The sequence below is a fragment of the Colossoma macropomum genome, unplaced genomic scaffold, assembly GCF_904425465.1.
Source record: "Colossoma macropomum unplaced genomic scaffold, Colossoma_macropomum, whole genome shotgun sequence".
NCBI lineage: Eukaryota > Metazoa > Chordata > Actinopteri > Characiformes > Serrasalmidae > Colossoma > Colossoma macropomum.
In genome coordinates, this window is record NW_023494806.1 from 5,826,440 (window position 1) to 5,841,692 (window position 15,253).

General features: G+C 39.5%; 1 protein-coding gene across 2 annotated transcripts in view; it reads right to left on the reverse strand.

Annotated features, from left to right (window-relative positions):
* The window catches only part of taok3a (TAO kinase 3a), a 138,431-nt gene that overhangs the window by 9,086 nt on the left and 114,092 nt on the right, over positions 1-15,253 (reverse strand). For both annotated transcript variants that reach the window (XM_036598865.1, XM_036598864.1), the window contains exons 14-18: positions 12,257-12,391; positions 7,145-7,381; positions 4,389-4,517; positions 2,402-2,605; positions 436-675 (exon numbers count right to left, since the gene is read on the reverse strand). In XM_036598865.1, coding sequence (XP_036454758.1) covers positions 436-675; positions 2,402-2,605; positions 4,389-4,517; positions 7,145-7,381; positions 12,257-12,391 — 945 coding nt within the window. The remainder of the gene's footprint in view (positions 1-435; positions 676-2,401; positions 2,606-4,388; positions 4,518-7,144; positions 7,382-12,256; positions 12,392-15,253) is intronic.

Consider the following 15,253-nt stretch of genomic DNA (forward strand, 5'->3'; position numbering starts at 1 on the left):
GGCTATATTTGTGTGACAGGAACTGTGGCCCCTGGTTCCCTTCAACACCACTGTGAAGAAATCAGAGTTGGTACGTTTCTCTAGAACAGAGCATTTCACCTCAAACTCTGAACGACTGGTTACATCTCAGTAACTGAATTATGCAGAAAACCAGTGGAATTTAAACAGACAGTCGGTTCTCAATCGTCAAATTTCTTACTACTCAAACAGCTGAAACTCACGAAGTCTTAAATAATGTAGGTGTTATAACATCATCCTAATGCTTAAGGTTTGGTTTTGGTGCACGTTTATAAACGCTTTCCTCATATTAGGGCTCATTACCATACAAAGCAAACCACAATATATGGGTCAGGCCCTAATGAGGACCCTCTGAATAATACCATCTTATTATGCATTATGCTCACCGTCATAAAGTACATAAAGTTTTTCTGATACCTTGAGGTTTTTGGGCTGTTGCCGCAGCTCCAGTACGTGTTTTCGGTGCAGTTCCCTCTCGCGGCGGTTGTTGTACTCGATCTGGTTCTCCAGTTCAGTCTGGTGCTGCAGGCGGATCAGATCCATGCGCAGCTTCTGCAGGGTCTTCAGCTGCCGGTGCTCCAGCTCCTGAGTCGACTCGTCATGCCTGATCAGCATGGCGTGCTCCATCTCCTTCTGCGTCTTCTTCTTATTCAGCTCCTGAATGAAAGAACACAAAAAGTTCTTAAGGGTTTTTTTTTTTAAGTCCTCTCTTTTTGTGACTTATTATATTATTATTATATTATTATTACAAAGGTCAAGCTGCAGTGATTGTTATCTCTTGAAACAAACAAGTAACAATTATTATGTGTTCAAGCTGGTTTGGTGTTTTTTGGGCACACAAAGGCTGGAATGAAGCAAGACTTCCGAAGGTTCTCCTCAGATAATCCGACTAGATTATGGGATCAGCACATAGCTGTGTTTCTTAATTTGCAAATCACATTAACTGGGCAACCCTAGGAGGAAGAAATGCAGTGCACATGAAAAATGTAAAAATAAATAAATAAATAAAAATAATAATAATAATAATAGTACTCATAATAATAATAATAATAATAAAGCAGCACACACCGTCCTATGCAAAAATTTGAACACCCCCTGTCAAATTTGTTTCGTTTACTTATTTTTTAAGTGAAAATAAACAACACATTAACACATCCTCTAGGGAACAAACATTTTTGCTGCAAATTTTAGAGCATAATTTGCTGAATTTAACATATTGAAAAAATAAAACCTACAGGTATACAATGTGCCATATTTTTCTAACATGTAAATTCAGTAAATAAACAGAAAATGTGCATTAACATGTGCAGAAGGTTGTTCTCTGTAGAACATTATTCTCACGTGTCATTTGACCAAACTTTTGCATGCAACTGTATCTCCTGCTCTGCTGCTGTGCTGCATTGGTTATGTTAAACAGCTTGCTTTAGCTACAAAATTCAACAGTGATTACAGTTCACAGCAGAATGGGCTTCTAGTTTACCTAACAACATGGATTAGATCGAACGTAAATAAGACATGTGATTCATACTGAATGTAAGGGCTAAAGCATTAAAACAAAATATGAACGAATAAACGTTGTCAATGTTTTATAATTTTCTATAATTAAATTGACTGAAATAAAAAAAAAGACTAAAAACTTAACTGTTTTGTCAAGTTTGTCTTTTTTCACTTCATAAAAGATTTTGTGACACAAACAATACTCTGCATGTGGGTCCTGGCATGAAAAGGTTAGGGAACCCCTGCGCTATACACTCTCTCTCATGTTCTACTGCTTAAAGGTGAATGCCACCGCTTTTTCAAAATTTCTGCATAATTAAATGGTTAGGACACAAACAAAGTCATTCAGAGTTTAATGTGAATCAGAAATATTCACAGTGGTGGTGATAGGAACCAGACGTCTGAAGAGCTTCATGTCTCTACCAGCTTCTTCACAGAAAAATTATTATAATGAAATGGTTACAAATACACTGCCTGATGCCTGAGACATTGTTTTTACGATAGTTTTGAGATACGATTTGACCTAATATCTTTTTTTTTAATCCATTCACGGCGAAAAGATACATCCAGGGTGTGATGAAGCAAAACAGTCCCCAAATAGTACCACCATTAACATTACATATAAAAACTCTGAAGACACGTGTAGGTTCACTGGTGGTGTTAGATAGCAAATTAATCGTCTACATCAGACTCTTGGTTCCTATCACCACCACTGTAAAGAAGCTACATGTTCCTCTAAGATGTGTTAAGTATGTTTCTCTATAATGAGCCTCTTCACATCAAATCCCCCTGAATGACTTTGTTAACATCCAATTGTCTGAAATACACAGAATTCCCCTTTTCAGCAAGGGAACCTGCCATCACAGTGTTGTGCTCCTTCTCCTACCTCTCGTAACTGCTCCTGTTCAAGCTCGTGTCTCTTGGTCATGACCTTGCGCTTGAAGGCCCTGCAGTTGCGGTCATAAAAGAGACGCTGCTGGCCCAGAAGCTGGGCCTCCTCTTCTGCCTGAGAGTGCTGCATGTTCTCCTTATGCTTGGACAGGCGCTCCTGCTTCTCCTTCTTCGGGGTGCTGTGGTCCTCATTCATCTCCTAAAGAGAGAGAGAGACAGAGAGAGAGAGAGAAATAATGGTTATTATCAGTGCAGAAAATATTTTCCCCCCTCATACCCAAAGCAAGACCCTGGATTTGTTTATTTTCAAACCCCTGCATGAGTATTACATATTCAGGAATTGCAGGAATTATTATTTAAGCAATAGAACACTTGAGGAGTGTGTTACCGCGAAATAACATCACAGCTGTGATTTGGTCACTGTAGATCATCACAGCCGTGACGTTATTGGCGATAACACACTCCTCGAGTGTTCTATCGCTTTTATATAACAGTTAAATAAATAAAGTAATAAATTAATAAACTGGGCCGTGAACGCGGCGTTTAATATGTTTTAATGTTCGCAGTTCCTTCACCAAATTATAGTTCCTTAACAAGCAGCTTGTTGCTACGTCAGAGCAACGAACTCCGCCCGCCTCGCCTTTTGAAGTACAGACTGAGCCGTAAAACTGCTGCAATATCAGGTTTAGCTCAGTTTTGTCATTTTTTGCCAGATCAGTATTAATGTTGTTTTGTTCCAGCCAGTCTGTAAAGCATCTTACAGCCCATTTAGTTCGGCGAATGGTGTTGGGTTCATTTCTGGCTGATTCCAGGTTGTTTAGCTGTTCTTCTGTCACAGCTGCCGACTGAAAAGCTGCTCAGTGGTGATGACAGTTTGGGAATTTAGTGTCGTCTCATCTTCAGAGTCTGACCAAATCGGCTGTCGGTCAAACGTGATCTTAAAAGTGTCCGTTTTCTGTTTGTGGCAAAGTAAGAAGTAAAAACGTTCAAATGGCTGGAGCGTCTCCTACAGCCGTTAAAGTCGTTGCTTGGCAACGGCGTCTCAGGTGAGTGATACAGTGTTTGTGAAAAAACGGTGCTGTTATGGTGAAATAACAACACAGTTAGAACGCCTCTCAACCAATCAGCTTGCGTGGCCGGAACTGTTGCATAATATTATTATAACTAATATATTTGTTGCATCAGGTTTATTGCTACACAGAGATTGAATACATTAAAGAGCCAATCTTCTACATTTTATTTCTTTTATGATGCTCGTGTGGTTTATGTACCAAACCCAGCCATAATTGACTATAAATATCTCTCCTTATCCCTTAGAATTAAACAGGCTGTTTCTGTGCATTTAAGACTGATATATGTATATGAGCTCTGTTCTGACTGGCTGCCCTGTATTGTGTCTCAGTCTAAAAGCAGTCTGGGCTGAAACACTCCCTATAACGTCAGTGCAAATGGGTGGGGCTAAACTGCTATAGACTAAATAGACGGCCATTTTTTAATGTGTTGGTTTTCATTACACCACAAAAACAGCTTAGTTTCCACACTCCCCACTGCACATATGGACTGTGTGGACTGAGCAGAGAACAGAACATTTTGATACTACAATTCTACACCAATTATTTCAAAATTGTATGGAAAAATGTGGCTTTCCGTGATGCGGGCCCTTTCAGACTGAAAGGGAGCACATCACATTAATGTGTGGATCCTTTGGAAAGCTGCAATGATCCACTTGCTTCATGACAGCCATAAGTTTTAATTGTCTTTCAATCCAGTAAAAGTCTGCACGCAGGAACGACACTCTGCACCACTTCAACAGGACTGGGTGGAGCTAAACTGCTGTAGTTTACATTGTACATCCAAAATAACGAGCTCTACAGGACACCCTGACTGGAGAACGACTTAAGCTCTAATTAAAGACAGTGTTTGGCCAAACAGTCTGTGTGTCCTGTTCATTTTCAACAGCAGACGGGATCTAAACTGAGCACCTCTTTGATCTTCTCCTTGCAGAGTTTATACTGTTTCTTCTGGTTGTCCAAGAAGGTGGTCAGCTCCTTCTTCTGCTGGGCCATGATCTGCTGCTGGAACTTCTTCTCATCTGCTGCAGCCATCTTCATCTGGAAAACAAATAAAGAAGTCTCAGTTAATGCAGTATTATTAGTAATAATAATATTGTTTGCATTTAATTATTAAGACAAACGTGAACATTCACGATAAAACAATTCAATCCAATTACAAATATGTAAACGTATGCATCCCTAAAAGGGGTAAGAGGTGTATTACATATCACTGCTGTCCAAAAAAAGTTGTTCATGTTTTTTTAATTTTTTATTTTATCTTAGTAATTTGAACACAGCTTCCCTTTATATTATGTGGAAATTCAGAGTTCATGATGCATGGACCAGTAGACATGGTCCAAAAGTGCTTGGTACAAAATATCTTTGGGTCATTCTACAGAAACGTCCACTTTTCTGTCTATCCATAGGAGCCACCGGTGTTACTGATCCTCATTGGTGTCACACATAAGAAAGGTAACACCAGTGACATTTTTAATGAAACATGCATTTTACTAAATGGCTGCTACAGAGCATCAAACCACATGTTGTCAATCGTGGAAGATCCACCAAAATATGTAATTTAATCCATTTGTGTTCTATTTTTTCACAATTACCTAAGAATAAAGTCGGTCACACCAGTGACTTCAGCTAAAAGCTTCATATGAAATCAAGAGCTAAATGAGAAAAATTCTGATGACTAAAAAGACACAGTGGACTCACCACGGCATTTGTTTTCTTTATGTCATTTAATTCATACATTCCATAGTCATGTATAGATTATTGTAGCTAAAACTGCAGAAAAATGTGTTTTTTTTTTCTTCAAAATATGGCCTCACCCTTTACACATGACTGTGGGGACGAGCGCTTTTGTGGTACTTGGAATTCTAGATAATTGATTTAAAAACCAATATTGCTGAATTGTTGGCTCAAGAAGGTGGAATTAAAATAATTTATTGTTTTATTTAAAAATGTAAAAAAAAAAAAATAATAATTGTAACCCTAACATTGTTCTAAGTGTAATCTATCTGTAAACACTAGGGACACAAAAATGGACATTTCTGTAGAATGACCCCTTCACTTTACCATACATTAAATAACAGAAACTTTTTGCTTTACATTCTTAATAAACATCTACATAAGAATTCCTTAAGGTTTGTGAATACTCTGATGAACAATTTGCACCAATTATGCCATATTTTTGACTATTATTATTACACTGTAACAAAATGGCTCATCAGATCAACCTAAAAAAATGAATGTATGTGATAAACAGTAAATTAACTAGTTTTATTCAACCTAAATAAATACTTTGAAAAAACGATTCTTTCAATCAACGTACTTTTTTTCTTTTTTTAGTTGAATACAGCTAGTTCAATTGCTTGTTACTACATGAAGTTATTTTTTAGGCTTTGTATTATTATCATAATCATCATCATTGTTATTTTACATGTATATTACAAAGTAAATGCACTAAAACACATCGGACACCAACATATGGGTCTCAATGGTTCTCAATTCCAGTCCTCAGACCATCTGCACCTCACATTTTTGTTGTTTTCCTGCTCCAACACATCAGTTTCAACTCATCAGCTAATCACAGAGGCCTTCACATACTGAGATACTTGCAGTGTATTTGGCCCTCAAGGCTGGAACTGAGAATTACCACTATAAGGTTTACTTTAAAGTCCATTATTTTCACTCCCTATGAAAAACACTGCAGGCTGATCTAAAGAAGGGACGCATTATTCTTACAGAAGGTTTGAAAATGAGGTTAACGCGAGTGGTGCTGCTACATTTTGCTCAGGATTCTGCACATTCACTGAGGCTTCCCGAAGACAAGCCTACCATTTTCTTCACCCGCTTCATTAGCATACTAATCAACATATGCATCATGAATAATGAACATTCAACCACCGGCTATTTACATATTTCACATACAATATTGAAAAGTGCGATTGTGGATAACGGCTGTTTGCATGTTTCCTGTTCTTCTATTGTTCTCTTCCTCATGTGAACTTTTGAACCACCCCCTGCAAACACCACCCCCCACTACCCCCCCCCGCCTTTTCCCCCTTTGTATCTTATTCAACCACTCTATTAGTTCACTTCAACAATGAAACGGGGTCAGGAGCTTTTCTTCAACACCTCATCTTCTCAATAGTTTGACTCTGAAGTGACATTCAAGCGGATGGGTTTCAGGAGGGCTTTGGATTTTGTTAGAAATCATCTCAAGTGTTGGATTTTGAATAGACAAAGTCAACCAACTGACAAGAAAGACTGACATTCAGGTCTCAGCTGATGTTAAAATGTCCCCATTTCACACTGGTTCAATTCTCTGGACATTTGGATGTTGAAAAGTGTCCTTCTTAAAGGAGCAGGTAGTTAACCAGCACTTCATAATGCATTTGAGGAATCTGCTCATTTGTGTGCTGTATTTTGGACGCATTTACAGTGCCCCAAAAAAGTAACTGGACACTTTAATCATGTGTTTAATGAACCTCCTTCATAATACATAGAATTATTTTCTGGAGAACCACAATCAAACTCATATCTCTGACTTTTAAGCATATAAAAACCAACATCAGGACATTTTAAGCCGACCACCGACTTTATAACATTGACGCTGATGTGAACACCGCTAACCATCACCATGCTAACAGAATCGAAGTAAGGCAGTGACCCCTCACCTCCTTATCTGTGTGGATGGCGTGCTTCTTGGCCAGCTTCTCCAGCTCGATGTAGGCATTGTTGGCCTGCGTCTCCACTTCTTTCTGGAGCTTCAGCCGGTGCTCGTCCATCTCGGCCTTCAGCTTGTTCTCCAGAGCGATCAGCTGCTTCTGGTGCTGCCGTCTCATGCGCTTGTAGCCAGACATCTGCTCTCGGAGCTCATTCTCCTGCTCATGTTCATGGATCTGACGTGTCACCTGAGAGGAGAGAAGTGACGGTTAGCAAAGGACAAACCGAGAGAAGATTTACAGAGATATACTCAGACTTCACTACCTCAGTGAAGTCAACTCTCCACATTATTTTGAGTAATACAGGATTTAACTGAGAACAAGCTTGAGATATAACATATCGTCACTGTCCAACGAAAACCATGCATCTCCATTTTTGCACATTTTCGTTTTTCTACATCATTTCAACACACCAGCTGTCCTTTACGTTGTGTGAGGATTTCATGATGAAGGGACCAGTAGAAATGCTCTAAAATCACTTGGAATAAAACCTCTTTACACTGACTTACATTGAAAGGTAAGAGTGTTTTTGCCCTCTCCTGTAAAGTTACTATTTTGGAGGTACTTGTTTTACTTTGCGACGATATATAAAACAACCACTTTTTAGATTAATATTTGTATTTATTTTGCCGTGAGTGTTTCAGCAAACAAACACTACTCAGATTTTTTTTTTTATTAAAACGTTCTTGAGCGCTTATGATTTTTGCACCGAACTGAATACACAAAGCACCCCTAGATCAGTTGGTTACTTGGTTACCAAGACGTTTCTAGAATATTTTTGCCTGGATCCTCCATTTCAGTTGACTTTCCGCTTTATTTATCTAAATATTTCTTAGATATTAATTAATGTGGAAGGATCAGGTTCTTTAAAGCAGTCGACCAACATTCCTTACACATCTGTGAACGTAAGTCAAAATTACTAAATAGTCCATATTATCCAATGCTATTAAACTTTTTCACAAAGCACTAGAAGTGTAGAGAAAGGGAAAAGATGAAGACGAAGAACAACAAAAGTCATGTTTGAGATCAGCAGAAAAAGTCAAACCCACTGCAGAAGCTAAAAAACCCTCCTATTCATTCCTAAATGTGCAGCTACCTTTAAATTCACATTAAAACCAACTGATTTCAGTTCTGTAGTTAATTCTATGACTGTGAGACTCATCAGATCAAGTCTTTGTCCTGGAACCTCCTTGATTAAATCATACAGAGCTGGTGGATGAAATTCACACCTCGTCCTCCTATAATGATGCCGTTCAGAATCATCCCAAAAGCTAATAAAGTCTTTTCTTCGTAACACGCCTGTGTTTTTCACCTCATCTCTCTCTGCTGCATCTATATCATAAAATCAATTATCACAGACAACAACTTTGGCTTGTTTCCCCATAAAAAACCCTCTTACAATAGAAGTCAAAGGCTCATCGCTGAAGCAACTGCCCACTGACTTCCACTGTGAGTGAATTCCGAGGCAACAGGTTTGCTGCTCTTTTGTAAATACAGGGAAACATTCTGAAATTATTTTCTGTGGTAATCAACCATAAGCAACAGATGAGGCAGAGGCAGAAAAATGCTGTAGTTTGCCTTTAAAGTCTTTCGCAGAGTCTTTTCGGAAAACCAACCTGGAAGAAAGGCGTGTCCAGGTCGAAATGTTCGTTGAGTTTCTCGTAACTCCCACCTGAGCTCCGGAGGCCAAACATTTTGGCAAAGTAAAGCACTCGCGAGACCATGGAGACTAAAACCTGAGCTACATCGCTTACAGAGACCAGAGAGAGAGAGAGAGAGAGAGAGAGAGAGAGAGAGGGAGAGGGAGAGAGAGAGAGAGAGAGAGAGAGAGAGAGAGAGAGAGACCGAGAGAGAGAGAGAGGGAGAGAGAGAGAGAGAGAGAGAGAGAGAGAGAGAGATGGCAGGTGCGTGCCGTGTATGAAAGAGGTTCTCAGAGGCTTGGCCCTCACACACTTCTTCTGACCAGGCTAATCAGCGTTTAGTAGGCCAGTCACATGAGCACTGCGCTCAACACGGACGTTTCCTAATCACGCCGAATCAATACCCCCACTGTACCCACACACACCAATCCCATCACTTTCTGCCCAGATGCCCCCCCCGCTGCCCGGCCCGCTGGGCCAGCGAGGGGCTATTCCTCACGTCTCTGCAGGGTCCGGCAGAATGAAGATGAACAGTAACGCTTCCAGGTAAATAAATTAAGCAACTGAAGTTAAATCCTGAAGTGCTGAAATGCCCAACGACTTCCATTACAAATGAATTTCCACTGGTTTTCTGTTCTTTTCTAAGTACAAGGAAAAGTGTCAAAACGATCATCTGTTGTAACCAAACCCACACAACAGACATGAAGGACAGAGGTCAGGTCGAAAAAACACTACAGAACTTACACATAATTCATAGAAGTTACTAAATAATAAGTTTTGAAATTAATAACCGATTAATAAGCCTGAAATTGAAGCAGTTAAAGTAGAATAAAAACCTGTTTATTTTGTTACAAATGAATGGGAAACTTTAAATATTCAATTTAAATTTTAATCCAAATTAAATTCTAATTCAAACGGAAGCATTTTGAACTATTTTTACATTTTAAATCACAGCTGAACGAAGATCCAGAGGAAGGAGCTGCTGTTTGGGAAAGCTGAGAATTGGATTCAAATCCTAATACAAAGTCAAAATTCAAATTTAAACTTTAATTCAAATTTAAACCTCCATCCTAATTCAAATTAAAGTTCAAATTAAAATTCAAAAGACATTTGAATTTTGAACGTAAATAAAGACAAGAAGCAGGGACGTGTTTATTTCTTTAGTGAAATGCTGTTTGAGAAACCTTTAAAATTAAAATTTAGAGCTTTAATATTAAATCCTATTCCAAATCAAATCCTTACTGAAATCAAATTACAATTCAAATTAAAGTGGAAAAAGGGCCGTGGAATTTTCAATGAAAATTAAAGCTGAACAAAGATCTGGATGAGTGACTAGTTTGTTAGTGAAACACTGTTTGGACATTTTAATTCAAATTCAAAACTCGAATTCAAATTTAGACCGTAAGTGATTTTTAAACCTAAATTTTAACTCAAAATGAATTTGAAAAAAATCAATTTTGAATTCAAATTCCAGTTAAACAAAAATCTGAAAGAGCAACCTGTTTATTTTGTTAGTGGAGGACTATTTGAAAAGTTGAAATCCTAAAAAATCCAAATTCAGTAAAAAATTTTGATCTTAATGTAGTCGACTTGGGGCATTAATTAATATTATTGATTAACGTTAATGCTCCTTCCCCCCTACAATGTATGGTGTTTAGGCTCAGTTGAAAAAGGCAGCCTATCTCATCTTTTTGTAAAATTGGGAATTATATTTTTTATTAAATAAATGTACAATGTATTAAGTACAATAATATCACATTTTCTATATGATATAAACTCAGAAAGCTGAAGGAATGTATTGCAATTTCAGTCAGTGGACACACCTGTTACATTCACCAGACCAATATTAACGTGCTTTAGAGACCTTTATGGTCAAATTATGTTCTCTGAATTTTGAAGAAAAAGAAAAAAAAAAAAAAATCTACTGATGAAATTCTCACTGATCAGTTTATCATCACTATCTCTTCATCGCTCGTCCGCTCCAACGCGACCCCTCCCTCTCGCTTTTTACTCAAACAAAGAGAGTCTCTATAGCCGGGTCTAGTCCCTCCCCTCCACTCCACATTGTGGGATAGAAAAAGAGCCAAACAAAGAAAAAAAACACAATAGGACTCATTCATGACAAAATAATGTGAAAGTGAAGAAAGAAAACTGGTGCTCAGTGCTGAGGAAGACAAAGTTAGCTTGTCGTACGAAGAAAACACTGGGACTTGTGAGTGATCTTATGAAATGATAGATTAGTCTGTTTTATCAGACAGCCTGCGGTTCGCTTGTCTGCCCCTAGAGGGTGCTCACGCTTCAGCAAAATCCAGCCCAAACAGGTGACATCACCACATAAGCCGAGGATTCAGCGATTGACTATTGTGCCTGCCATTGATCCAAACAGCAACATTACAACAATGTTTAATTGGGGAAAAAGAGGGGGAAAAGTGAGTGATCACAGCTGAAGTGGAACTATTACGCAATCCTTCATGACATCCTTCAAAATCCGTCAGCGACGTCTCGGATACTCCGAACAAAACTGCTTTAGGAGCTTTTTACTGACGATTAAACAGAAATACGGCTGATCTTTACTGAGTCCCTGGACGGGCGTCGCTTTTGCGTTTTCGATGAAGATTTCACGACAGAATAACAGCCCTTGCACGAGGACACCCATACAGCCCTATTGACCACATAGAGTTGCCTTGACAACAGACACTAGTGTGAGCATAGATATATGTGAGTGTGTGCGTGTGTGTACACGCATCTTGTTTTTTTCCACCAAAATAGAGGGAGGAACAGGAGGAGGGCAAAGAAGAAGGAGAGAGAGAAGTAGAGGGCGGACGGACAGGTGACACGAGAGAAAGGACAAGATGCGACTGGGAACGGAAAAGAGAAAAGGAGAGAGAAAAAGGATTAAAGGTAAAACAAAGGAAGAGAGAGAAAGTCAAATAAAGAGAGAAAGACATCACAGAATAACAGAAAAAAAGAAAAACAGAGAGAGATAAACAAAAAAAAGTCAGAGAGAGAAAGACAAAGAAGAACAGAAAGAAAAGGTAAAAGAAAAAGAGGAAGAAGGAATGAGAACGAGAGAGAAAGACAGGAGAGAGAAAATTAAGGCTGAAGTAAGAACATTACGTCAGATACAGAGAAAAAGAAAACAAGAATAACAGAAAGAGAATAAAAGAAAAAATGTAAAAGAAAGAAGAGAAAGACAGGGAATGACAGGTAGAGAGAAAGGAAAAAGATCAGAGGAAAAAGGAAAGAGAAAGAGAAAGTCAGGGACAGAGAGAAAAACGAATAATGAAGAATAAGAGATAGAAAAAAGAAAAAGAAAGAGAATATGACAAGGACAGAGAGGAGAGGAGACGAGAGGAGACGAGAGGAGAGGAGGAAAAGAGCGCAGACAAAGAAAAGTGTGGATGACGTAATTGTTAATACTCACCAGTGAGGCGGACTTGATGGTGGCGAAGCGTTCGCGATTCCTATAGTTCCGGGCCTGAGCTCTGTCTGACGGTGAAGGCCGAGGGTCAGAGCGGTGGTCTCGATGACCCCCATCGTCACGGATATACTGATGGTCCTGGACAGGCACACATACATGAACGTCACTGCGGTTTCTGTAGTAATTACTTCACTGAATATCTACAGCGTCTGGCTTCACACACTTCAAACAGGATCTGTATTTATAGTCGTATCAGTGTATTTATAGAGTGGCCACTTTATTAGAAACCCTGTATCCCACACCATATAAACAACACTGTGCCTAATACACTGCAACAGCGCCACACTGTCAGTGTCACTGCTGTGCTGAGATATAATACCCAAATAATATCTTTATCTTTCCATTGATTAATTGGGGTGACGGGACAGATGGGCTACAATTAATTGTAAACTACTGTGTTTTTGAAAAAACAGCCAATAAGTGTAGATGCAAGGTAAGTGTTTCCAATAAAGTGGCCATCCAGTGGATACCAGTTTTACACTCGTGCACTGGAACAAAGAAGTTAAAGAGATGTTATAACTAGGTATGAAAAAGTTTCCGTAAGCTGTTTTTCACTATTAGAAAACATGATGCCATTAATACATAAACAAACAAATAAACAAATAAATAAATTCCACAACTCACATTAAAAATGCATGGTTTTCTTAATAAATATAGGACCATATTCTATAAACGTATAATTAAAATGCAGCTGTTTATATACAATGCTGCTGAAACGTGGTAGTAAACAATGGCCTATTTTCTTTTGTTTGCGTACATCGGCCACACGCGAAAAAATCAATCATCAGAATTAACATTTATTACCAATAAATTAACATTTATAATCAGAAACTAAATGTTTCTTTAAAATTCAGCCATCCTTCGAAACAGGCCCGAAAGGTCACACCACTGACTTCACATACTGGACTTTGTATGTTCTCTGAGCACTTTTAAACTGGAGACTTTTAAACATTTTCTCCCGTGTTAAATGGTAACAAAACCACTTAAAACCACTGCCTTAAAATAGCTGCATTAATCTCAGTGTCCTCACAAGCCTCAGACCGCCTGTAGTCCCGCTCACTGCAGCAGCGTCTGTAGGAGAATAACACGCGGGGGGGCAGCGATGTGTACAGCCGCAACTCTGTTCCATCTTATTAAAATCAACTCCAGCCTCGACCCTCAGGTCAAAAGTCACTTTCCTGAGAATCTGGAAACGACCTCCTCGCTCAGCTAACACACAGCTAAACACATCTCACAGGAACTGAGTGCTTCATCATTATCTCACGTTATCAGAGATCGCAAAACTCACAGATGACCCTCTGTTCCATACAAACTAATACTTTATTTACAGTATTTCAAGCAGCTCAGTAAAAAAAACTACTTTACAAAAATGTCTCCTTACCCCAAATGAAAGAAGGTGCTTAGAGTTGGTGCTGAAGTGCACAATTTGGCCAAAAGTATGTGGACACATTTATTAAGCTCAGGTGTTTCAGTCACACCCAGTGCTAGCAGGTGTATAAAATCAAGCACACAGTCATGCATTCTCCACAGACAAACGCTGGGTCGTAGGGAAGAGTTCAGAGACTTTAAACTGACACTGTTATAGGATGCCACCCTTGCCCCAGGTGTGAAATTTCTGCCCTGCTAGATCTGAACAACTGTAAGTGCTATTATTGCGAAACGGATGCAACAACAGCTGAGCCAGGAAGCGACAGACCATGCAACCTCAGAGCAGAAAAACATAATTCGCCTTTCCTCTGTTGTATCACTCACTAGAGAGTTCCAAACTGCCCCTAGATGCAACATGAGCACAAGAACTGTGCACCTGGAGCTTCATGAAATTGGTTTCCAGTCTGAGCAGCTGCACACAAGCCTAAGATCACTATGCACAATGCCAAGAGTCGACTGGAGGGGTGTAAATCTCGCTGCCAGTGGAAACCAGCAGTGAAGACCCATTATCTGGAGTGATGAATCATGCTTCGCTATCTGGCAGTCTGGTGGATGAATCTGGGTTTGGTGGATGCCAGGAGAACGCTACCTACTGGAATGCATAGGGCCAACTGTAAAGCTTGGTGGAGGAGGGATAATGGTCTGGGGCTGTTCTTCAGGGTTTGGGCCCCTTAGTCCCAGTGAAGGGTGATGTTAATGCTACAGCATACAGAGACATTAAAGACAATTATTTGCTTCCAATTTGTGGGAACAGTTTGGGGAAGGTCCTTTCCTGGACAGAGCCCTGACCTCAACCCCCCCTGAACACCTTTGGGAAGAAAGCTGACTGACCCAGACCTTCTTGTCCAACATCAGTGCCTGCCCAAATTCCCACCGACACACTCCAAATTCTTGTCCAAAGCCTTCCCAAAATAGTGGAGGCTGTTACAGCGGCAAAGTGGGGGCAACTCCATATTAATGTCCATGGTTTTGGAATGGGATGTCCAACGAGCTCATATAGGTGTGATGGTCAGGTGGATATATAGTGTAGATACCAGTGTCATACAGCGTCAGAAACCACATAGGAAAGCCTATTTGAGATTACTTAACAAATTAACAAGGTCTGAGGCAAATGTGTGAAAATGTATACATGCAATGGTGATTAATGTACATAAGGCTCCAGTACTTGTAAGCTACATTAGCATCATTGCTCCAGTACAAAACTAAACTTCAGACAGCAAAAACTGGCTGGGGTAAAACACATAACTGTAACTTTGATATTTACGCTGAACTTTTACTTGAGTAGGAAATATGGCTGGGTTGGTAATAAGCCCTGCAGTAATACCGACCCGGATATTTTAAGGCAGTGGTCAGTTTAGTGGTCAGTTTAGACAGGAGAAAACAGTGACAGTGTGAATTCTATGACGCAGCAACTGTCCGCTCGTGTCTGTCCGGCAGCACATTCACTTGGACACACTGAACCTCTGGACATGCAGGGTCACACAAACTCTTCCAGCGCAAGTCACACAGCTG